Here is a 25,811-nt window from a genome sequence, read left to right on the forward strand (position 1 = left end):
ACATGAGTATTTTTCCATGTGACTAAATATCCTTTAATAATATGATTTTGGGTAGCAGAACAGTAGCCACTATATGGATATACTATTGAACTACTCTCCTATAGTTGGGCAACCTGAGGTCTTTCCACTGTGTAGTACATTTCCTAGAGGGGGATTTATCTATTGTTTTAAAGGTTGTTTACATTGTAGCCTTGTTCAACTTATTGTCCAGCTGTGCTCTTCAGAAGTTACACTAATTTACCTAACCATCACCAGTGGATAGACATGAAGGCATGAAGAGTCTGCACTGGTCTTAGCACCATCCTTTTACACATTTCATTTACAAATGAGCCTCCAAAGGGGTATTTCCTTATGCCCTGTGCAGAGTTCACTTGAGCGTGCATTATGAGTGCCTCTCAGCCTAGGACCATTAGGGCTTTGTCATCACATGAACAGCAATTGGCTCAAAACACCGCTCATTGTGATGCTGCTGATGTGGCCTCCTTAATGTTCTAAAAGATTGTTTGGCGTAACTACTTCAGTTCAGGACTTCTCTCTTGACCTTTCCTATCATGTTTAGAGTCAGAATTCAAATACGGTGCAGTTTAAGCTACAGTATGCCTGGCCTGTAACTTGGTTCAAGGCATTTACATTTGTCTGCTTATTATACTCACAAGGTGGAAAAAGCAATCCCAGTGCCCCCAAAAGGTAAAATATTGTTTTTTTTTCTATTACTAGAGTTTGAAAAATAGGATAAATTATAGTACATTTAGGAATAAGTGCACATTAAGAGTTTTATGAAATATTTCAGGAAGAACACATTTAAATCCAAATTTAAATATAAAATTTAATTTCTTAAGAACTGGGATTGAGGTAGTAAAAAAAAATAGAATATGAAGTGTTTTTCTTAAGACCACTCTAATTTATACAGAAAGAAGTATAAAATCTTATTTAAATTACATATTGTTTCATCACAAAAGGAATGGACATCTTTTCTAGGTGTCTTAGTTTTTTGAGTAAAAATGGTTTGAATTTTGACTAATCTCATTTGAATCTTCTGTTTATTGGGTTCTTTTCTCAATGACTTTTTTTTTTTTTATGTGTGATTTCAAGCAGTTGTCATTAATGAAAAGATTAAAAATGTGTAATATAGGACAATAATTATGTCTTTGTTTCTACTGATACATATTCTAATACTTGGCGGACAGTCAATGATTATCAAGAAAAGTCACTTTAAATTGAATAATCCTACCCTAGAGGAGAATTTACTCCCTTACCAAAAAAAAACATTTTTTTTATTCACTGTCATGCTTTTTCTGTATCATGCTCAGTATCAGTGTCACGCTCAGTATCACTCAGAAATTTCACTCATTTTACCGAAATGCAATATTCTATCAAGTTTCCAAAGTGAATAAAGTGTTGTCAAAAATAAGATCCTTTAATTTCAAGTTCTCCCTGAGGTTTTGGCCAAACTACTGAATACAGATATTTCTTTTGCCGTGTCTTCCTATGAACACTACCCTAGTGATAGTTTCATATTTCTTTCATCTCATCATTCAGAAGCTATTTATCCGTTTTTTCCCCCACTGCCTCCTTCAAATCCCCCCCTCCCCCATGGCTGACTGCCTGCGCAACCCCCACACATTCAGGCATATTTATTCCCGTAAAGATAGTGACACTTAGGGTTTATTCTAAGACTAAATCTGTGTTGCCCAGTGACTAAGGACTGAAGCATGCACGCTGCTTCTATGCTTACCCTCCTACCTAACTTGACGACTCAACTTTTTCTCTTTCTTTCCCTCTGAATTCTCTGTTTTGGAACAGTTCAGTTAACCACCGCTGCCAGGCCACTAATTGATTTTTGAAACCTGACATTTGTTTTTTGTTTTCTCCTATCTTCCCTAATGGTACAGCACTACTAAGCAGGAAAGAATGCAAAGAACTAGAAAGTTCAAAGTAATTGAGGATCTGTCCATTCACACTGTCTGGCTTCACGCCAATGGAGAACCTGAAACATTTGAAAAATATTTATCAAGTTTTAACCCTTTTGGTTAAGTCGAAGAAGCAGGTTTGCTGCTGGATAATTTGTGTTCACAGCAACAGCAAGTAAGCTTGGTTGAACATGTCTTTTATACGTTCAGAACCGCATAGCAAATGTCTCTGAAAAGATTACTTTCCAATTTCCGTACTATTGTACAGTGCTAAGCTAGTTATTTTCTGTGAGCTTACAGAGCTGGGTATTTCAGAGAAACCATTACTTAAAAGTGGCAGCCCTATTTCATGAATCCTTCTGTCAGAGATGAAATTTAAATAAATGTTACTGTGTTTGAGCAAAAAAGACTGTATTCAGCTTTTCTGTTATAAATATGTTTTGAACCCAACCATAGCTAGGTTCATATCTATATTCATTAAGAAAATTGGAAATAAGAAAAAAATTTAAAGGACTATAAATATATTGTATTAAAAGTTTATCAAATAGGCTTTTTTTTTCCCCATTGGAAACACTTTTGTAAATGAAAATATGTCAAAAAATGGTGTGAAATATAGAAACATTTCCAGTAAAATAACTGGATTTTATTGCAGTGAAAGCTTAGGTTGAAATAATAGGCCACTGACACTCTGGTAAAAAACAAGAACAACAGAGAGAGATAAAAGGAAAGGTCTAGATAGGCTTAAAAACAAATTAAAATATAAATAGATGCTAACTTATATTAAATTTAAGTTAGATTTAAAGTTAAAAAGAATATAAAAGTTCTATTAAGCGTTATCTATATGACACAGATTCGATCATGTTAGTAGCATTAACCACTAAAAATCTTTTAAGGTTCAATTTTTTTTAAGTTATATTAAATCCCATAACAATTCTATAATCTGTTTCTAAATTATTTAATTACCTAATTGGATTCAGTATTAGAGAAAATCAGTGCAAGTTTTTTTCTTTTTTCCCCCAGGGCAACTTTTTAAAGATGAAGGTGGATAGTGTGGGATTGTTTGCTTGGAAAAAATTTGCCAAAACACATTAAATAATCCTTTGGTAGCATGAAAGTAGTCATCAACCATTCTCTGAAAACAGTGGTCACAGCTATAAAAATGAATCATTAATAAGAACAGAATGAAAAGGAGAAAACATATTTTACAGCATAATTTTGTTTTCTAATAATAAACACCTATAACATTTTGTGTATATTAATTTTTTAAATCTACACACTTAAGAGGTCCACATCTTTTGATAGATTCACTCCTTGAGGAGAACATTTTCCTAAGAACACTTTTTTTTTTGGAAAAGCTGCTTTACGGTGAAGTGATGATGTAGATGTAAAAATGTCTAATGGTATATAGTATGCTGTCAACATATGTACATACGTAGTAATATTCCAGGCATTTTTATTGCAGTGTAGTGTTATGGCTTCCCAAAACGCCAGATAAAAATCATGTTTAAGAATATTAAGGATTAAGGAAAGTGTTCCTTAGGTGATTGCTGGCAAAATTCACCTTCCCCCTATAACACAGTAAATGGACAGTGATATATTTTCGGTCTTACTTTCCGATAAGTTTGGATTCCCAGTTTTCAGAGCTGCTGCATGTCTAACGTTTGTGACTTTCTTTGGTTGTCTTTTCGTAGAAGTAGGTGCCACGGTGTAAGGTAAATGTGCTACGTTTCTGTTTTGCAAACATTAAACTCCACTTTTTGAACACACAGTGATAGCAAAAATAAGTCAAATATGTAATGTCTATTTAAATACATTTCATTAAATCGTTGGTGCTTAAATTAGATTGCATGCTTTGGCTAGAGTCAACAGTGTAAATATTAAAAACTTCAAAATTCATGTGTCCCATCTCTCTCTTCTCCATACCAGATACGAGGTTGAAATGTGTGTGAAAACTTCTCCTACCCATTTAAATACTGCAAGGGAAAAAAACAAGCTTTTATGCCAGGACTTAAAAAAAAATACCTGCCATTAAACCTTTTATTCAGGACATTCCAAATTTGCTTTGCTAAAGGGATTTATTCACTGCTAAAGATACACAGAGACAAGAGCTGTTTTTAAATGTTTATCACACCGCCCCTAGTTTTGCGCTAAAGAAAAGTACATTTTGTATTTTTAAAAATACATGCTCATTAAACAAAACTCTCCAAAACCTTAGCGCCCCCACCTAGCTGCCTTCTAGGTTTCAACTTGCGAGTTTCAGGTCCTTGCACAACACCTAAGGCGTGCAAAACTCTTTTTCTCGTTAATCCTGGCAGAGAACAGTCCGAAGAGATCTCCCTCCACGTCTCCACCCGAATTCCCTCTCTTCCCCAGATTCCACTCGCTTCTCGTTTTCCCTCCGCCCCCGTCTCCGCCAGCCCAATCTGTCAGAGAGGTTGTGTACAAACTGCGCGGCCGCCCTGCGCGCGAAGCTCGTGGCCCGAAAGGGGTGCGGTCCGCCTGGCGGAGGCGGGGCTCTGAGCCGAGCTTCTCCCTTTTCATAGGCTAGCCGCTCAGGCCCGGCCAGCTTCGGGGCCCCGAGATTTGTCGGAGCGCTGCCAGTCTGGCCGGCTGGCCCCGCCTCCCCGGAGTTGGGTAAAATAGAGGCGGGCGTCAAGTGTCAGTAGTCGCGGGGCAGGTACGCGCGCTAGCAGCTCGCTCGCGGAGACAGGCAGTGGCGGGAGCGGACTCCGGGGAGCTAGGGAGCGCGGTGGGGCGGGGCGGGAGAAAGTGGTCGCCGGGTGGACGTCGGCGTTTACGCGTGGCGGAGCGGAAGAGTTTGGCTTTTCTTGCGCGCCTTTGAAAACCGCGCCTGCTTGTGAGCTGAGGGGTCCGTCCGGAGCCAAGCTCGCCGACCCGAACAGCGTGGGCGAGGTGGGAAGCGCGCTCGACTCGCGCCCCGCGCCCGGAACCGCCCTCCCCACCCCCGAGTGCCCATGGCTACGCGGGTGCTGACCATGAGCGCCCGCCTGGGACCCGTGCCCCAGCCGCCGGCCCCGCAGGACGAGCCCGTGTTCGCGCAGCTCAAGCCCGTGCTGGGCGCCGCGAACCCGGCCCGCGACGCGGCGCTCTTCTCCGGCGAAGAGCTGAAGCACCCGCACCACCACCCGCAGGCGCAGCCCGCGCCGCCGCAGCCGGCGCCGCCGCCCGCCGCGGGCCCGCGGCTGCCCGCCGAGGAGCTGGTCCAGGTAGGAAGAGCCGCTCCCCTCCCTCCGCCTCCCTCCCGGGCCTCGGGCGTGTCCCGCCGCTGCGGCGCGCGGGCGACAGGGGCCGCTCCAGGCTGGGGCGCGCGTCGGGGCGCACCGCGGCCCAGGGTTGGGGGGCAGCCCCGCCCTGCCCTCCTGGCCTGGTGGGGGCACCCGGTCTATGGGGAGTCTTCCCTGGCTGCTCTGTCCGGGAAAGGTTCAGCAGGGAACTGGTGCTCACGCGCACCTTAATTGTTTTTCTACCATTTGGGGGATGAAAGCTCGTTCCTCACGCCGGACCTCAATTCCATGTGTCTCCTAAATCCGCGGCCTCCCGCTGCCCTGGCCTTAGAGGTCACCCGCTGTCCCGACCCACGGCGTCCCGGATTCAGTGGGAACGCAAATGGGGGGGGGGGGTGTTGGAGGGAGGCCCCTCGGGGTGCTAATTTAATATCGCTTGGTGCAACCTGCTTTAGACGCGATCGTAGGGCTCCTTTGGACAACGGGAGTTAGAAAATCTAAGGTGGTGTTGGAGCGCTTATTTTTCCTTAGAAAAGAAAGGAAAAAAAGAAGGACCGGGAGGTGTTGTTTTCTTCATCTGCGCGTAAATTTCCTCCCGGAGCCGCGTTGAAAGCTGGCAGTTGGCTTTTACACTTGCCCGGCAGCCGAATTAGAGCAACCGCCTGTTTCTTTCGCCCACGCAGGGAGTCATATAGCCCAGAAAAAACTTCCCGGGACTTTTAGCCTGTCCCAGGGAAAAAAAAAAAAAAAATTGGAAACATACCCACATGCAAACAGCTGGAAGAGCTAAAATCAGAAACCACTAACCACCATGGGAGCAAAGCGCACGAAAGGGTTTAGTTCGGTTTATTTCAAGACGCCTCATTTAATACCCCCTTGGTATACTGTGTATTCGCTATACCCAGCTCCTGCTCCGGGGGTCTGCGAGTGTCACCGTGCTGTGCAAGGGCAGCGGCATTTGTCAGAGATGTGACTCACAAGACCAGCGCGGTTTTATTTTTAAATCGTATCTTTGCGGGAAACCCGAATATGTATCCACACAAAATGATTCGGGGTCTGATAGCTGAAATTAAGTAGTAGCCAAAAAAAAAAAAAAGAATGTTATTCACTTCTTAAAATGCCACGGTTAATAATTCTGTGAGCATCTACTTGGGGGTGTTGTTTTGTATGTATGTGTTTCTGTTGAAATTTCCTTTCAGTGCTAAAAATTTTAGAAGTTTGTGTTACACTAGGAAAGATGATAGTTACAGAAGACTGAAGAGACCAATTACAAGCTAGATTATGTCCTAAAGAAAAATCACCATTTTAAAACCATGTGGGCATTTGTCAGTTTGCTGCTTAGAAGACGCAGGAGGATAAGGGATGACTGAGCTTTTTACAGAGTGAGGGGGAATGTAGCATTGGCCCACTGAGAAGGACACGGTAAATGTTTGGCTGATGACTGTGCTGGCTACTAGCAGCCTCTCCACCCACGGCCCTTTAGCACCACTCTACCAAAGGAATGGTTTTCCCCTAGGTAATTAAAGATCTGTTTTAGATAGGGATATGAATAGGAACATTTCATTATCATATTAACCAATTACAGAATCTGCTGATTAAAATCAACATTTAGATCAAACTGGTGGAGAAGTTGGTTGGTTCTCTCAGTGGATAGTATGTTTTGCTCAAAACATAGTATTTAAGTTTCCATTGAACTGTAAACTGGAAAAGGCACTTAAATAGCCAAAGAATATGTTTTATATTAGCTATTTCAGCAATATCTACCCAAGCAAAAAAAAAGAGAGAAATTTTGCAATATTAACCTTAACCATAAAGGTTTACTGAGGTTTTTTTTCCCTTTTCAACCACTGGATTTACCTATATGACATGAATAAGATAGAGATAATTTGGCCTTATTACAATACTGTATTTTCAGTTGTAATGGAGCAGAGAATCCTGCTTATATATGAGTGATGATAAAATATACTTTATTATTGCATCAGAAAGGAATATTTTTTCTCTTTGCTTCCTTTTTCTTCTTGATTTGTCTCTTTCAGTTTTTGTCTGGGGTTGACTGGGTGCGATTCTACCAAACACTTGTTATACACATTTTCGTAAGGTTTTTGGTGACCCATTTGTTACACAGTTGACAAACCTGATAGGTGTATAAGCAACACTTAGAGGAGTTTGCCTTGGTACTTTTCATAGAATTGTTGGGAATTTTTAGTAAGCAGTTTGTTCTTCCCGAGATGATGAATTGGGCGGATTATACATATTTCTATCTCTTCTTTTTTAGACAAGATGTGAAATGGAGAAGTACCTGACACCTCAGCTTCCTCCAGTTTCTATAATTCCAGAACATAAAAAGTATAGACGAGACAGTGCCTCAGTCGTAGACCAGTTCTTCACTGACAGTGAAGGGTTACCTTACAGTATCAACATGAACGTCTTCCTCCCTGACATCACTCACCTGAGAACTGGCCTCTACAAATCCCAGAGACCGTGTGTAACACACATCAAGACAGAACCTGTTACCATTTTCAGCCACCAGAGTGAGACGACAGCCCCTCCTCCGGCCCCAACCCAGGCCCTCCCTGAGTTCACCAGCATATTCAGCTCCCACCAGACCGCAGCTCCAGAGGTGAACAATATTTTCATCAAACAAGAACTTCCTACACCAGACCTTCATCTTTCTGTCCCTCCCCAGCAGGGCCATCTGTACCAGCTCCTGAATACACCGGATCTAGATATGCCCAGTTCTACCAACCAGACAGCAGTAATGGACACTCTTAACGTTTCAATGTCGGCCGCCATGGCAGGCCTTAACACTCACACCTCCGCCGTCCCGCCGACCGCCATGAAGCAATTCCAGAGCATGCCCCCTTGCACATACACCATGCCAAGTCAGTTTCTTCCCCAGCAGGCCACTTACTTCCCCCCGTCACCACCAAGCTCAGAGCCTGGAAGTCCAGATAGACAAGCAGAGATGCTTCAGAATTTAACCCCACCTCCATCCTATGCTGCTACCATTGCTTCTAAACTGGCAATTCATAATCCAAATTTACCTGCCACCCTGCCAGTTACTTCGCAAAACATCCAGCCTGTCAGATACAATAGAAGGAGTAACCCCGATTTGGAGAAACGGCGCATCCACTACTGCGATTACCCAGGTATGTGATCCTGCCTGGTTGAAGAATCTGTGTGTGTTTAGTGTGTTCATGTGTGCCATTTTCCACCTCACATTCCAGCTGTACATGGGAGAGGAGTGGTTGACATTTAAAAAAATTCACCTGCTCTGCTCTTGTCGCATCCCAGTCTCCAGTGCCTTACCCAAGTAACTGTTTAGTTACTTTGTGCTTATTTGATATAGTAAAAAAAAAAAATTTGGAATATTATGGGGAAAAAAAGTTACTGGACTCTTTTCTTTTTAATGTTAAATACGTGAGAGTCTTGCTACACTTACGTTGTTACTGTAGCAATCTAAATTGGAGTTCTTAATTCTAAATGAAGTAACCTGGAAAGGAATTACTTAAGTAACATAGGGGAAAAGAAGGGGTGGCAATGAAGAGTGGGTTGGTGCAAGACAAGACCATCTATAGAATAGATTTCAAGGTTGGTTCTGATAGCATGTGAGCATATGCTCTTTCTTGAATGAGATATGTGGTCCAAAATATAAATTGATGACTGTGATAAATATATCTGGAACTTGCTGGCATAAGCTAGTTTATGATTAATACAGGGTATAATTTATTGACTGTGGTACATGATATGACATGACATACTAAATGAAAAAACAAGAAATGTGGGAGTACAGAAAATTGCAGTCATCTTGGATAATGGTTTAACATTGTCAGCTCTAGAGCCATTAAAATTTTTTAAATCACTGAGGTATGTGTTACTAGTGTAAAGCACCTACTGGTATAAACATAGATTTCCCATTTGTAGTTTGGCTTGATTGTCTGCTCTCTTTCTGCTAAAGTGAAACATAAAGCAAATCACTTTATACCTTTAATCAGGTAATAGGGGAGTATGCTTTAAAACATCTCTTAAAACTGAAGCTTCAAATATCTCCTTGCATGAGAGATTTCATCTTTAAAGCCCGATTTTAAACACTGAATCATCAGATGTAAAGATTTCAAAAGGATCTCCAGAATGACACGCTGTTCTTCTTCTCCTTTGTTTCAGGCTGCACAAAAGTTTATACAAAGTCTTCTCATTTAAAAGCTCACCTGAGGACTCATACTGGTATGTAATTTTCTTGTTAATTCTGTGAGTTGTGTAAATAGTATAAGTGGTATTCATCCTTTTAAAAGCCAGCACATGTTTGATCTCTTCTTTCTTCTGTCAACTTTTATTTTTTAATGGCTTACCTTTTTCAGCACTGGCTTGGCTCAAAATTCAGTTCAGTGAAAAAAGTTTGGTTCCAGGAAGGCTGATGTTCCCTCATTAAGGCCTTGCCCTGTCACCTCACATAGAATTAATTGCTCCCAAACATAAACAACAATGTTTACTAATGGATTTTAAAACTTTAATGGCACTGCTATTCCTATCTTGAAGGAAAAAAATGTAACTCATTTTCTCCCTCCGTAACAAATCAGTTGGCTTCTATAAAACTACATCAAACACTAAAGCCTTTTCCATTTAGCAGGTAAAGCGTAATTGCTTAATAAATTATCTTAATTTCACCTTGAGCCTAAAATATCTGTGTTTAGCATGTTTTCCCTGCTGGTAAAAGGTGGGCTGGAAATTGAAAAATACTAAAATCAGGCAAAACTAGGGTCATGGTTTGAAAGCTATTTTACATTCTACCCCAGTCCATATTATACATTGGAGAGACTTTATTCCAGCTAATATCTCATCTGTGTTTAAAATGTTTAGCCCTATAATTTTATAAAAACTTTGTCAGATCTATACACTCATTTTAAAATGCTTTTTAATTTCAAAACTTTATATCAGAACTTATTTGAGGACGAAATTAGGTGGTGGCAAGCTGTAAAAATCTCCAAATACCCAAAGTATTTTTAAAACTATGGGTGGTTACCATTAGTGATTTTCTTAAAAAGATAGGCCTAAAGGAAAGAACCTATACAAAGTGATTGTGTTTTTTTCCTCTCCGTAAATGCAGCTTTAACCTAAAGTTCAGAGAATAAGTTTGCTAATAAAAGCAATGACCTAGCAAAATGTTTTATTCCATCATTGCTATGGAAACCAAAGTATTCAACAGTTCCTTTGAATGGGCTGCTGGATTAGTGTGAGGACTTGAATCTCCCCAGGCTAGATGTTACTATGGAAATTGAGTTTTGATAAATGAAGTAGTTATCTCTAACTGCTGCATTAAAAAGTAAAAGCCTTTGAACAAAGGTCAGTGCTGAGATAGAGCTCAAAGAGGAACATGGCTGCAGACATTTCATATGCGCATTGGGAAGTATTGCTTGATATCCCAGTGATAAATACTACTTAAAATCTAAATAGTGTTGGCGACAATGTGGTAGATTCCAGGGCTTTCTGAGAAATTGCTTTTAAAGAAAAGACATCTCCTGCATTTATCAGTGAAAGCAGTGGGTTGTTTCAACCTGAAGTTTTTAGGTAGAGACAAAAGGCTATCTCCTAATCCCAAAGTAGAAGTTATATTTATACTTAAACAAACACCCATTTAGCATGTAAACTCAATCTGAAGTTTTCAGCATACAAATGACAAGACCATGAAAACAGTCTCTATAGAAATACTAAACTATCCTTTTATAGGATATACATTATATATTTAGGAAGAAACATTGAAAATGGATTTTTACCTGAACTATGATTAAGGAGAAGAGGAAATAACTTCAGAACTTTTGAGCTGTTTTTTTTCTCCTTTGAAAGTCCTTGAAATGGGAGATAGGAAGGAGGAAACAATGTTTCTCCTGAGGTTAAAGTCTCCTAATAAAGAGGAACCTGATTCCATATATCGATGCAATCAACTGCTTATTGCCGGGATGTAGTCAGGGCATATCTAAATGGCCTTGCAACCCCTGGCAGGGTTTAGTGCTCAGAATGCTTATACCTGGGATTCTGGAACTTGACCTGCTGGCAGGGAAATTTAATAGTGGGTTGTCTTAACGATGCTTATACTGAAAAAGATAAAAACCAACTAAAAAGAAGATGTAGGCCTAGTTTGAATCCCATGTATCGACTTTTCCACCCGATCATAAATGTGTGTCCATTGACATCTGATGAGTGAGACCCCGTAATCCAGTTTAATAAAGTTTTGTTTGATAGCCTTTCAGATGCCTCGAGGAGGGTTTGTGGCAGACTTGTTCATCTGGCTAAACCCGTTCTTGGGTAATCATAGAGCATTGAGGTTGTTTTCTCCTCATTTTTAGTTTCTACACAATGCCTTTGAAAATTACCTGTGCGCGCTCATTGCATCCTCCCCACCCTGTCGTTTTTTAATGAATGTATCTGAAGCTAGTGAAGTATTTTTTTTTCTTCTTCCTTTAAAGGCCCAGGTATTTCTAAATAACTTCTGTCAATGTAATTAGCTTTTTTTGTTAGAGGACTTTAAAAATTTATATGGGAATGTTGATATTGTATTTTTGATATAAAAATTTTTTAATGATTGCCACTTTAGGCAGAATGTGCAGGACCCTAGGACTTCTTTAGAAAATAATTTTAATTGCTTTAAAATGTCAGGTTACCTTATGTTTTTAAAATGTTTTAAGCAATTGAAACAACCTACGCCTGAGTTCTGTTTAATTGCTTATTCTGGATTTTTAGATTGCAAATGCTTCTTGACTTATAAACCGAACATAAGGACATAGTCTTTCTCAAACGACGTTTTTTTAAAAAATTCGAGATGAAAGGGTAGAAAATAGCAGTTGGAAGTCTCATAGCATTCAAGGTTTTCTAGGTTTATACATTTTGATTTCTTTATTCAGAAAGAATATACAAAAGTAATACAAAGCTCTATATAGTTAGACAAAATACCTGAAATTGATGTTGCCTCTGTTCTAGGGGAAAAGTTGTAAAAAGCATGCTGTGTCTTGACATGTGATAGCATACTTACTGGCCTATAGGGGTATCCTTATTACCTGTGTGGAAGTGTTCGTGTGTTACTTCTAGCATATGTGTGTGTACGTGTGTGTGTGTGTGTATATATATATAGCACCTCTGATTAGAAATAAGTATGGCTCCTTAGGCAACAGTGTCACAAAGTATATATTTCCAAATAAAAATATTTGTCCTTTTAACAGCATTTTAAAAAGCACATTGGCAAGAAACTGATGCTAGTTTCTTGGTATGCCTGAGTCCCATGAGTTGAAATGCTGCTTTTACATTGAGTGTGGAAACTTCTTTGAAAATTGTTTACACTTTAGTAAAAAGTACTTACTTTCTAAAGAAAGAGTTCTGAAAAAGCAAACAGTGCACTCTGAATACCGATGTTTGAAATCTGAGTAGTTTTAGTCACATGTGTGGCTGTGCACTTAGCCCTGGAGTATATGGTAAAGCAGTTGGGGAAAGAGGGTATGGTAAGGTTTTATGGTCATTTGGCAGCTATCTGGAGCAGGGCAGAAAGTGAGCAGTTGTTCATAGCCTGAGCAGCACACACACTGGGCGTCAGTAGCCATTAGATCCAGACTCTGTGCCCAGGTTGCTACATGTGGACTACATGATCCCAGAATGACTGCCGCTGATTGACAAGAGAAGGACAGTTGGAAACACCCCCAAAAAAGAAAATGGAAACATACAAATAACATAACACCAAGTGGACCGTGGGTGAAGCACTGTCCTGTTAGAATCTCACAGCTGTATTCGGGATTCCTTGTTTAAGAAAGAATTTCGCAGTAAGCCTTGGAAAGATTTCTAACCCAAGACTACTTGTAAAGGGGTAAATTCCCACCTGCTGCCTCACTTCCTGTGTAGAACACTTTTCTAATGACATTTATATTAAGATGGTACTGTGTGTACTTCAAAATACATAATCTCTGCTAGAGATTTGTTACTCAGTTGATTTTAGTCAGTTTGTGTACTAAAAAATCCCTAGGTATAAATTCCTATTTAGTTCCTTGCTCTACACTTACTATCCATTGGATGTCTTAGGTATAGATTTTTGTTTTAAAATACTGGCCATGTTGATAATAAAGGTATTTTCATTTGCAGCACTTCCCCACAAATAGAAAACATTCAAAATGTTCTGAACATGAATTATTCCTTTTTTTGTGGAACTGTGGGAAGTGGTAAAACATTTTTAAAAATATAGAAAGGAATTAATTTCCTTAAAAAATGATTTAGAATTAAAATCAGAATAAGATTTTATATATGTGTGTGCATACACATATGTCTCCATATATACGTATATAGCCTTAGTGGAGATCATGCAGTTTGTGTCTAGAGATCAATGTTGGTAGGGGTGAAAAAATTTTGCAGGATGAAATTAGTACTCAACTGATATTTTTGAGTTTATATTTGAAAACTGCAGGGAAAAGTATCCCATTTAGCCTGTTACGTGTTACCAGTTAGACATTCTTAAATTATTTTTGTTTGCAGCTTTGAAATTTATTTTTCTATATTGAGAAGTTCAAGTTAACATTAAAAAAAAAAGTAGCTATAAGAGAGGCACTCATTTAGATGCCTGGAAAGGTATTTATGAGCATAGAAGCTTAGAAACAATTTCTTTTTAATGACTCACGGGAAAGGTTTAACTTTGCTTCTGGGACTTGCTCTTTCATCTGAAAAACATTTACATAGGAAATTGATTAAACATTGTTTTGAGATGATAAAGCATATGGAAGGTTAATAAGTATAATTTGATTAAGCAGACATTTTTGATTTTTCAAGAATCCAAAGAGAATCTCTTCTTCCCTGTTTTTGTAGATTAGTGGGAGAAGATAGTTCGTAAATGGACTAAATAGAATTGCTGAAGTCGAGATAGAAACAATTAGCTGTGAAGATAGTGAGGACGGTAATGTTTTTAAAAGTAAAATATTTTAATCACCAAAGGTTTTTACTTTGGCAGATATTTTTAGTTTTATAGAATGTAGTAGCTGTTTACTTGATGACCTACATCTTTTCAGGTGAAAGATTAGAAACAAAGTAATGTCCTAGTTTAGCAAGTATCTCTGTAGCAGCATTCCTATTCTGTCAGCCTGTATTATTTATATCCAAGAATCTCTTACAACTCCGATTAAGGTGAGTTGCTGTTTTAGAAGTGCCCCATAGGTAACTTTCATTAAAAAACATCCTGGCAGAAGAATATACCTGTGACTACTTTATAAATGCACACTGTTTAGAGCTGGGAAGAATCTCCAGGTCAAGATAACCATGTTAAGTGCAAATTTAAGGAAAGGATAATTAGGACTCATTCAGTACTAGAAAAATGAAAATATAGAATTTTTCTATTTTGGTTAAAAAAGGTAAAATATTTGGTTTACCTTTGGTTTACCTTTTGGTTAAAAAAGGTAAAATATTTCACCGAGACTTTACTCTTTAAAAATTTTACTTTGGGTTCTTATTACAAGAAAGTGAATCTGAATGTCATATTTGTGTCAGGAGACTCAGGAACTGGTATTTCATTAACACTGTCAGTGATAGAGGATGTTTTTGTCCAGAACCCCTGGGGCTCAGATGGTAAAGAATCTGCCTGCAATGCGGGAGACCCTGGTTGGATCCCTGGGTTGAGAAGATCCTCTGGAGAAAGGAGTGGCTGCCTGCTCCAGTGTTCTTGCCTGGAGAACTCCCTGGACAGAGGAGCCTGGCGGGCTCCAGTCCAGGGTCGAAAAGAGTCAGACACAACTGAGCAACTGACACTTAGGAGAAGTGGCGGAGGTGCTTAGGTGCCTAGAGATTGGTCCTGCTGGGGTAGAGACTGCCACCTTGGGTGGCATGCCCACCCCTGTTCTGTGTGTCTTTGACCAGCACAAGGGGCTCCACAGTTCCTTGTTTTTCCTCAAATCCAGTCCAGTTCTGGAAAAGAAAACTTGTTTATGTAGAGTTGATTTACCCTTGTACAACTTCAGGATGGACAATAAACTGATTCGGAACATGTCCTTCTGAAGAGTTTAAAAGTACGGTCCTTGTCTAAATGCACATTTAGTCAGATAACACTCAGTGGTCCTTGGCAGAAGGAACCAGGCAAAACCCTGCTGCAGGTGAGGCCATGGTAAAAAAAAAAAAAAAAGACACAGTATGGTAGCCTTACACTAGATGCCTCCCCGTCTCTTTTACCTTCCCGCCTTTTCATGAGTGAAAATTCCCAAGGTGGTCAGCCTCAGGACACACTGTGATTAACCAAAGGTGCCTGAGGAGGGTTGGGAACATCCCCTGGGTTGGGAACATCCCCTGGAGAAGGGAAGGGGAATCCACTTCAGTATTCTTGCCTGGAGAATTCCATGACCAGGGGAGTCATGGGGTCACAAAAGAGTCAGACATGACTGAGTGACTAACGCACTATTGACTATTGAAATAATTTATTCCACTTTAACAGTCAGAATAGAATATGGATGTTAAGGAGGTGTGGCAATAGAAGACAGTCTCTGTGTTTGAGGAACTTTCATGGCTAGTTAAGGAGGCAGAATACAGTTGTTTGAAGCCTTCATTCAGCAGTATCTGTGCCAGTACAGATCAATCATTTATCAAACATTAGGTGAAGTGAAGTGAAAGTCACTCAGTCACGTCCAGCTCTTTTCGACCCCATGGCTCTAGCCTGCCAGGCGCCTCTGTCCGTGAAATTCTCCAGGCAAGAATACTGGAGTGGGTTGCCATTCCCTTCTCCTGGGGATCTTCCCAACCCAGGGATCAAATCCAGATCTCCCGAATTGCAGGCAGGTTCTTTACCATCTCAGCCACCAGGGAAGCCCAGGATGTACATTAGGTACATTTGCAAATACTAGCAATAAAAATCTTTGAAATGAAATGCCTGCCCTTTTGTTGCCAAGTATAGGAGATGTACTGCAGTGACCTTTAGTAAAAAATTTTAATAGAAAATTACTGATATAGATATATAAAAATATGAACTAATGAGCCAAATCAAAATCACCTTACTTTATGTGCTTTTAAAGACATCTAATATTTCCCTATGAGTTTCTTTAATCTTGGTATTAATGCTTCTCTTTTTTTAAAACCTTTTATTAGAATGTATACTGTTTTAGACGGAGAAGGCAATGGTAACCCACTCCAGTACTTTTGCCTGGAAAATCCCATGGATGGAGGAACCTGGTAGGCTGCAATTCATGGGGACACGTAGAGTTGGACATGACTGAGCGATTTCACTTTCACTTTTCACTTTCACGCAATGGAGAAGGAAATGGCAACCCACTCCAGTGTTCTTGCCTGGAGAATCCCAGGGACGGGGGAGCCTGGTGGGCTGCCGTCTATGGGGTCGCACAGAGTCGGACACGACTGAAGCGACTTAGCAGCAGCAGCATACTGTTTTAGAATCTAAATTCCTTAAGTCTCTAGTGATGGGAAAAGATCTGATGATTATTGAATTGCATGAAAATATTTTCCTCCTGAAATAAGAGTTCATTTTGTGCATCAAGGACTCAAATTCTAAGAATTAAGGGGGGATTCCCTGGTGGCTCAGATGGTAAAGAATCTGCCTGCAATGCAGAAGACCCAGGTTCCATCCCTGGGTTGGGAACATCCCCTGGAGAAGCTAAGGGGAATCCACTCCAGTATTCTTGCCTGGAGAATTCCACGAACAGAGGAGCCATGGGGTCACAAAAGAGTCAGACACGACTGAGTGACTAACGCACTATTGACTATTGAAATAATTTATTCCATTTTACCAGTCAGAATAGAATATGGATGTTAAGCTATTTGAGGCCAGAGACCAAGCCTTATTCGTTGCATTTTGCAAGTCACCTGGTACAGGTTGTGATTGTTAGTACATATTACTCTCGTTTCCTAAGCATTGACTTTAATTCTGATTTTTGACCTCTATCAAATATAATTGATTGGATTTAGTTTTAGCATCAGGAAGGAAACCAGATATATAAATTTGCTGTAACAAAAATATTACCTAAAATAAATAAGATAAATTTTCCATCTATGATACTTTTCTTTTGTTAGAAGAATCTATGTAGAACGTTCTAGGAAAAGGCCTTAGTGTGAATCTATTGAACATGTTCAGCCAAGCAGAGAAACTTCCCATTCTAGTGTGGTAGATTCATAAGTCATTTTTTAATTTATTCAACAGAAAAAAAAAATAGCTGATTTTTAAATTCATCACTAAAGTCTTTTCAGATTCTTAGCAAACATGTTCTGCTAACTCATTGATGTTCCTTTCAGTTCAGTTCAGTTGCTCAGTCGTGTCCGACTCTTAGCGAGCCCATGGACTGCACCATGCCAGACTTCCTTGTCCATCACCAACTCCCAGAGCCTACTCAAACTCATGTCCATTGAGTCGGTGATGCCATCCAACCATCTCATCCTCTGTCGTCCCCTTCTCCTTTTGCCTAGGGTTCCTTTAGCCTAGGGTTAAAGGAGAGCCATCATTAGGTGGTATTTGGGGATTGTCAGTCCCAGCACAGGACAGCTCTTAGAAGTCCACACGTCCTGAAAGGTGGGTGTGGGTGTCCTTGGGGGCTGGCTCAGCTGGGATGTGTCCTATGCTTCAGACAGTCTTGAGATTTAAGGCCTGCTTTGAGTCCATTAGGCTAGTCGTTAAGTAACCTGGACAAACGGCTTTAGAATCTTTAAATAAATGTGAACAATACCTGTGTATTCCTTACATCATTCATATAGCGCCTGTATCAGTGTTTGCCAGTGGAGGGTATAACTGGGACATTGAGGAAAAGTGGCAGGCCAGGCTTCTCAACATGACCTCATTGTTCTGCTTCTAACTCTTGGAGTTGTTGTTGAGGATAAATGAAATATGAGCACCTGAGTCAGAACGTGCTCAGTATCTGTTTCTGCTTGCTCCTTCCTTCTCCTGGTAATGGTTTTGCTTAACATTAATTGACTTCATCAGTATGGACAATATGTATATTTAACCATTGTTCTTTTAAAAAAAGGATTAAGGATTTCTAGTAAAAGAGTCCTGGTAATTTTATAAGATGATGAGAAAGTTTACACTTTGAGATAAAGCTGAAGCTTGTTTTTTGTGCTGTACATATTTGTCACTTTTTTTTCTTCTTGTCTTTGGAAAGTTTCACATTAACCACAGCATGAGAACTTAAAAATACAGTTGATGTTGAAAGAGCTTAACTAAATATTTTAAATTGGTGGTATTGGAAGGAGATTCTGTAAAAACCCAATTAAACTTTTGAAAGCTCTATCCTGTTGAAATAACTTAAAGGAAGTTAGTTTGGTTTCCCAGAAGTACTATGCATAGTGTTTCTGGCTGAGGAAGAAAGACCTGAATCTGCTATTTATTTGGCCAGAAATTGGGTACCAGCTTCCTCTACAATGTTTTACTTGAGCGGTGTTGACACTTGAACAAATCCCGTACAAACTGCCCCAAGTGGGGAACAGTTGTCCTTGCTTCTGTGGTAAAGCTCCGGCCCCATAACTAACATCCAGAAACTGGTAGTATTCTTGGCTGAATACTCTATAGATACGTATAAATTGAGAGCAAAACCCCAACTGTTTTAGGAACTTTCATGGCTACCGTTTTTCAACCAATCAGTAAAGTAAACTTTTAAAAATGCTGATGCAGTTTATTGCTTCCTAGCCAATAAAAATAGTGAACAAAAAGAGTCTAGTGTCCCTTGTTTCTTAAATAAACTTTGAAAATTCAGTTCTCCTGCCATTTAATTATTCAATTCAAAAGACTAGAATGACTCCTTTTTAAATCAGGCACTTTTTTTCCCCTTGCCTCAGACATCAGAAATAACTTTCTCTTCACGTTAAATGACAGTGAAGTATTTAGCCAACCCGTTTGTTTTGGTGATTTATTTTTTACAGGGAACAAGAACAAACACTGGGTGTGCAAAAAACCTTTTTCTGTTTGATTTACATCAACAAGAGTGATAGCTACATTTACTACTGGCATTAAGACATTTCTGTGTATTAAACATACGTGAATATAAGCAAAAGAAAAGTGGTTTATTTCTGGTTACTTAAAAGGTTTAAGTGTATTAGCTTAAATTCTTTGAATTTATTCTAACAGGGGGAAAAGAAACACTTCAGGAAGTTGAGGTGTGCATTTTTAAAATGGAGCAATAGGAACCAAAAAGGGAATTAAAAACATAAAAAGTATTTGTGTGTTGGTTTGGAACCAGAAGTGAGGGAGAAGGGAAGGGTGGCTCAGGGATACTCACTCCAGGAGTTGAAAGAGAAACCCCCTGGGAAATAATTGGTACAAAATTCAGAGGGCTGCGCTGGGCCTTCTGTCTTTGTCCTTATGGGGTTTTGTTGTGGAGTCATGTCATGAATTATGTGACCCTTATGGAGTCACAGTGGTTATCAGGACAGCAAAAATACATTAACCACAAACTGTGGAAATCTCGGTTGATGTGGACAATGTCTTTTAAAATTTGGCCTCAGCTGAATAATCTTACAACTTCCTGAATATGATCCTGTTAAATCAGGCAGAGAAAGGTAGTTGAATTTCACTGTGGTACTAAGTAACCAGTGTTCAAAGCAACGTGGGCTTTTCTCCAGCAGAAGAAAACATTTTAAAGAATTTAGAAGTTTGGCTATTGAGAGTATTCAAATGCTATTCAAATAAAACTCAGCAGTTATATAGAGTGGAATCAGGAAGAGAAAGATAAATACCCTATTCTAATGCATAGATAGGGAATCTAGAAAAATGGTCCTAAAGAATTTATTTACAGGGCAGCAATGGAGAAACAGACGTAGAGAATAGACTTACGGACATGGGGAGAGGGGAGGAGAGGGCAAGATGTATGAAAAGAGTAAGATGGAAACTTACACTACCATATGTAAAATAGGTAGCCAACGGGAATTTGCTGCATGGCTCAGGAAACTGAAACGGGCTCTGGTGTCAGCCTGGAGGGGTGGGATGGGTAGGGAGATGGGAGGGAGGTTCAAAAGGGAGGGGATATATGTACACCTATGGCTGATTCATGTTGAGGTTTGACAGAAAACAGCAAAATTCTGTAAAGCTATTATCCTTCAATTAAAAAAAAACTCACCAGTAAGCCAGCAGTACTTGAAGATGCAAATTTACCTCACAAATTCTCATCTTAAATTCATAGAAAATTATAACCAAGTTAAGCATCAGTAGAAGAACTACTAGTGATTGCTTAGTGAGAGATTCTTTGGTCTGGGGGTTTATTTAGAGGAATACACTATCTTAAATAGGATTAATTGATTCTAAAACTGGGAATTAAGGCTGCCTTATAAATAGTATGGGCTTTCCTGGTGGCTTAGATGGTAAAGAATCTTGTTGCAGTGCAGCAGACCTGGGTTGGGAAGATATCCTGGAGAAGGGATCATAAGTTATATTTTTTTAAAAGGTGACATTAATTTTGTTTGTATATCAAAAATGTACAATGATGTGGGGCAATTAGATGAAGTCAGAAGCTGGTCTGTGGTGAGGAACAGCAAAGGCCTTTGACAAACCTGGGAATTTCTTTGTGTGTCACTGTGGGCAGAATCCTTTTGGGCTGTCAATATGGAGTAGTTTTGAAAGGTTACCAGCAACTAGCAAACTTTAGACAACATTAAGAAGAATACAGATTACAGAGGGGTGGGGGAGTGGCTCAGATAGAGGGGTAGGGCGGTGGCTCAGATGTCAATTCACTATTTAAGTGAAGAGAGATAGGAAGATTGAATTAGAGGCTTTTATATATTACATATATAAGTTCCATGAGTTCAGGCATTTTTGTTTTATCCTAAGCAATCAGGATAGTCCCTGGCATATAATATGCATTTGACAAGTCATTGATGGAATGATTTTGATAGTCTTTCTGGTACAGTGCATTGCAAAGGGAAATTAAATGTGCATGACACCACAGTTAAGTTATTGGTACCAGACTTCCTGATCTGGTAAAATTGTTAAATATCAAATGCATAAAACTTTAACACCATTCAGCTTTAATCTTGAGTAGTTTTGCTTCAGTCTGAAAAATGGGAAGATGTGAATATATGCATACTGAAGGGAATTTCAAAGAGCTAGTCCATTTTGGAAAGCCATGTGTTAAGTGAACTGGCTTATGTGCTGGCATTTCACAGTGGCTAGTGTAGAAACTTTTAGGACCACTTTGTTGCAGTAAAGGGTCTCAGTTGTGGTCCATTAAGTTGGTGATGTGAGCAGCTCCTTCTTGTAGCTCCTGAATTTCTTCCTCCCTTGCCCACCTTAGAGCCATTAGTCCCGCTCTGATTCAGTTGGGGTTGGTTGGTATAGAAATTACATTGGCACAGTAATAGTAAAGCCACTCCAGCTCATCTAGTCATCTCATGGATTTACATGTGCAGGAACAGTTCAGTGCTCATCAAAATATGAGCACTGATTCATCCTGCACATGTATTTTTAAAAATTGTTTAAAGAGAATTTTAGACAATTTAAAAAAACGGAAGTACCGTTGATTTGCAGTATTTCGTTTTAGCACATGTTTTAGGTGTACAGCAAAGTGATTCCCTTATACATGTATCTGTTCTTTTTCAGCTTCTTGTCCCATGTAGGTTATTGCAGAATATTGAGTACAGTTCCCTGTGCTATACAGCACATCCTTGTTCGTTACCTATTTTGTATATAGTTTCGTGTATGGGTTAAACCCAAACTCCTAATTTATCGCCCCCCCACCCCCACCCTGTAAAATTTCCATTTTCCGTTCTTCAAAAGTACAGAGTACTTAATTAAGGACTATTCTGCAAAACAGTGACTCTCTGCACTAGATGCCCTGAGCAGTTTCTAGTTCATCAGGAATCCACATACCTTCCTCCGTAGAGGCTGAGTTTGAAAGAAGCCCCTTGGCAGACAACACGACCCGCCTTGTCCAGGGTTGCCAGCTGCCCGCTCACCTCCCTTTTGGTCTGTTGCGCAGGTGAGAAGCCGTACAAATGCACGTGGGAAGGCTGCGACTGGCGGTTCGCGCGCTCGGACGAGCTGACCCGCCACTACCGCAAGCACACCGGCGCCAAGCCCTTCCAGTGCGGCGTGTGCAACCGCAGCTTCTCGCGCTCCGACCACCTGGCGCTGCACATGAAGAGGCACCAGAACTGAGCTGCCCGCGCTGCCGCCCGTGCATCCTCCGCCGCCTGCCCCACACAGCTCACTTGGCAAGATTTTAAACCACACAATTAATTCTATATATATATAAAAGAAAACGAAAACACAAAACTGGAAATGTATATTTTGTATATTTGAGAAAACAGGGAATACATTGTGTTAATACCAAAGTGTTTGGTCCTTGTCCGAATCTGGAATGCTTGCTATATGCTGGCTTGACCCAGGCAGATGCCGTCATCTCAGACAGGTAGCCCCATCTCAGCGTGGGCTGGGCGTGCAGGGTGTGCTTGCAGTGTTCTTCCCAAAGCACCACCATTTAATGTGACAGTGTTTAGCAAACAAGTCCGTTGGGCACAAGAAGACAGCTGGATTGTGTGTCAAGATTTTGCTTGACATCAGAGTTTTTTTCAATACAAGATAATTCTCTAGAGATACGCAGCATACCTGGCAATTCACAAATAGCCATTGAACAAATGTGTTGTTTTGTTTTGTTTTTTATATGAGTTGCCTATATTTGCTATTCAAAATTTTGTAAATATGCAAATCAGCTTTATAGTTTATTACACGTTTTCTAAGATTCTTTTGGGGAAAAAAATCATAAATAATTCTTTTGAAAATAACCATGGATACATTTACAGTTAGAACTTGTGGTAAGATACCTCTTAAAACCTTACCAAATTCATTTCTGTGGTAGGTAGAAATAAATCACTCAAATGAACTTCAAAAGCAGATTTCATGCACTGATTAAAATCGGATTGTTTATTTTAAATACAAGCTACATTTTATATGAATTGTGAACTCAAGAGCTTAAAGATAGTTAGAATATTCAAAAGTTAAAACATCTTACAATAAGCTAAACAGTATCATTTTTGAAAAGAAGGATATACGTAGTTTTCACTTGGGAATGTTGAATTTATGATGCAGTTTTCATATACGGAAACGTTGAATTTATGATTCAGTTTTCATATACTGAGATGTTTGCTTGTGCAGTACAATTGGTTAAATGCCAATTTATGTGGACTTTGCATGTAATATACAGTGAGACACAGTAATTTTACCTAAATTACAGTGCAGTTTAGTTAATCTATTGTTAACACTGACTCAGTGTCTGCCTTTAATTATAAATGACATGTTGAAAACTTAAGGAAGTAAGTGCTACATATATGCAATATAAAATAGTAATGTGACACTGATGCTGTTAACCAAAGGGCAGAATAAATAAGCAAAATGCCAAAAGGGGTCTTAATTGAGATGAAAATTTAATTTTGTTTTTAAAATATTGTTTATCTTTATTTATTTTGTGGTAATATAGTAAATTTTTTTAGAAAATTTTCATAACTTGATAAATTATAGTTTTGTTTGTTAGAAAAGTTTCTCTTAAAAACGTGTACATAGATGACATGGTGTAAATATTTTGTAAGAGGCTTCAAAATGTTTATACGTGGAAACATACTTACAGGAAAAGCATAAATTGGTTGCTGTTTTGCTTCTTTTTCCCTCTTATTTTTGTATTGTGGTCATTTCCTATGCAAATAATGGAGCAAACAGCTGTATAGTTGTAGAATTTTTTGAGAGAATGAAATGTTTATATATATAAACGACAATTTTTTTTTTGAAAATAAAAAGTGCCTAAAAGATTCATGTTGTGCCTTCTTCCCCTACCATAGCAAAAACAATGAGCAAATTGCTCTCTCGTAACTATTTAAAAGGGTCTGTTTAATGCAGACAGTTAATAAAGTAATTCCCACTTTGAACCAGTATCTACATTTGTTTAACATGGAAGAGAGGAATTTGTTTTTACAATATCAAAAGTATAAAGGGAGGCATACTCCATGAATGTTGATTTCCCCTATTCTGGTCAGTACACACATACATTACTGATTTTATGTTTTCAAGATCATTACCGTAGACACTGGAGGTAATTTGTATATCCTAGTTTAAATTTTTTTTTGGTTGCGCCTCTTGGCTTGTGGGAGCTTAGTTGCCTGACCAGGGATTGAACCCAGGCCCCAGCAGTTGAAGAGCTGAGTTCTAACCACTGGACTGTCAGAGAATTCCTTGTATATCCTAGTTGTATTGTCAGAGGTAAAACAAGAATAAGGTTTTTAAACTTTTTTTCCTTGTCAAAAGAACAAAATTGATTTTAACCACTAGTAACGATACACCTGGGAGCCTACACCTTGGCTTCTAGTGTCACCTCCAGTGAAAAGAACTGGGGCTCCTTGGAGACATGGCTGATTTTGAAAGTGGATGTACAAAATAAACCTGGAGTATCTTACAGCGTAAGACTGTAAGCAGTCATAATTCCCACAGTGATGCAGGAATGTCAGAGCAGCAGTATAAAACATGATTGAATTGTAACCAATCCTGTTTTTTTATTAGCACGGACCCATGAGTCCATGCTAATATAAATGATTGAAAAAATCGGAAAGAGATCTGAAAAGATCTCCAGTTTTTGTAGATCGAGTCTCTGGTAGAATGTAACTCTCTACTCTTTAAGTTCAGGCTGCATAAAGTGACTTTATTACAAAGAGTACAATATAGCCAAGAGGGAAGGGAGGGGGGTCACTTTACAGTTACAAAAACCTGCCAAACACTCAGCTGGTGATCAAGGTCCTTGTCAACAGATAAGTCATGTTCTCGAAGTATATACTCTTGGTTTGATGTGATGAAAATGGGACTTTGCCTCTGTGGTCTTCCTCCTAAAACACATAAGCCCTGTGTAAGCATGAGAAAGACTTTAGACATCCCGTATGAGGGACGTTTTGCAAACTATCCAACCAGTAGTCAAAACTTAAGGTCTTGAAAACGGGAAAACTGAGAAGCTGTCACAGCCAAGAGAAACCTAAATGAAACAAAAACAAAATGGGATTCTGGAACAGAAAGGACATGGGGGAAAACTGAGGCAATTTGAATAAAGTATGAAATAGAGGAAGCTGAGGGTGGGGTATATAGGAATTCTGTATTATCTTTGCAGTAACTCAAACTTCTAGAATAAAGTTTCAAGCAGAAGCTAGAGTGAAAGTTTAGGATAAAGTTTGGAGTGAAGGAAAAGAATTCAGTATCACTGTCATATATTTTCAAGAAGTGGAAAAACCCCTGATGGGAAAATAAGGTAAAATTGCAGTTACATAATTTGGCATCGTGAGTTTATTCAGCCTTCCTCATTACTGGACCCCTCATTCTCCGTGTCACTCAACTCAGTTAGCTCAAGAAGAGGGCATGCTCATTCCCCAGCCGGAACCTCATTCTTTCATGGGTGTAAAACATAATTTCTTTGGCTTAAATTTATTTCTAGAAATTGAGATAGAAAGTGAGCCTACCAGATTTCTGAAGCAAAGACAGAGATGTCTAATGATGCATCAGAGATGGGTAAGTATTCAGTTGATAATTATAAGAATTAAGTTTTCTTGTGCCTAGAAACGTCCTGCTTGCTTTGGTTCCAGCACCTAACTGTTTTCGGCTTCCTCACGCTTCAGTACCAATTTACTCCAGACTACAGATCACAAGTGTTTCTAGTGTCTCCTTTTTTTTGGACCAGGCAGCATCAGGGGTCTTAGT

The 25,811-nt window shown here is 39.4% G+C and overlaps 1 protein-coding gene across 2 annotated transcripts; it reads left to right on the plus strand.

The window, feature by feature from the left end:
* The first annotated feature begins 592 nt into the window (after positions 1-592).
* KLF5 (KLF transcription factor 5) lies at positions 593-23,887 on the plus strand. Of its 2 annotated transcripts, none has more exons than XM_024999921.2 (4): positions 593-687; positions 7,431-8,304; positions 9,320-9,379; positions 22,066-23,887. In XM_024999921.2, exons 2-4 carry the CDS (start codon positions 7,443-7,445, stop codon positions 22,242-22,244), a joined length of 1,101 nt encoding a protein of 366 aa, XP_024855689.1. In that variant the 5' UTR covers positions 593-687; positions 7,431-7,442; the 3' UTR covers positions 22,245-23,887. The 2 variants fall into 2 exon arrangements, with proteins under 2 accessions (XP_024855689.1, NP_001077196.1); NM_001083727.1 differs by lacking the exon at positions 593-687 and adding an exon at positions 4,583-5,137.
* Positions 23,888-25,811: the final 1,924 nt, after the last annotated feature.

The sequence above is a fragment of the Bos taurus genome, chromosome 12, assembly GCF_002263795.3.
Source record: "Bos taurus isolate L1 Dominette 01449 registration number 42190680 breed Hereford chromosome 12, ARS-UCD2.0, whole genome shotgun sequence".
Taxonomy (NCBI): Eukaryota; Metazoa; Chordata; class Mammalia; order Artiodactyla; family Bovidae; genus Bos; species Bos taurus.

Coding starts and splice junctions, on each gene's coding strand:
- KLF5 (NM_001083727.1), top strand. CDS start 4,886: ATGGCTACGCGGGTGCTGACCATGAGCGCCCGCCTGGGACCCGTGCCC. Junction 8,305..9,319: donor CCACTACTGCGATTACCCAG/GTATGTGATCCT, acceptor CCTTTGTTTCAG/GCTGCACAAAAGTTTATACA. Junction 9,380..22,065: donor TCACCTGAGGACTCATACTG/GTATGTAATTTT, acceptor TCTGTTGCGCAG/GTGAGAAGCCGTACAAATGC.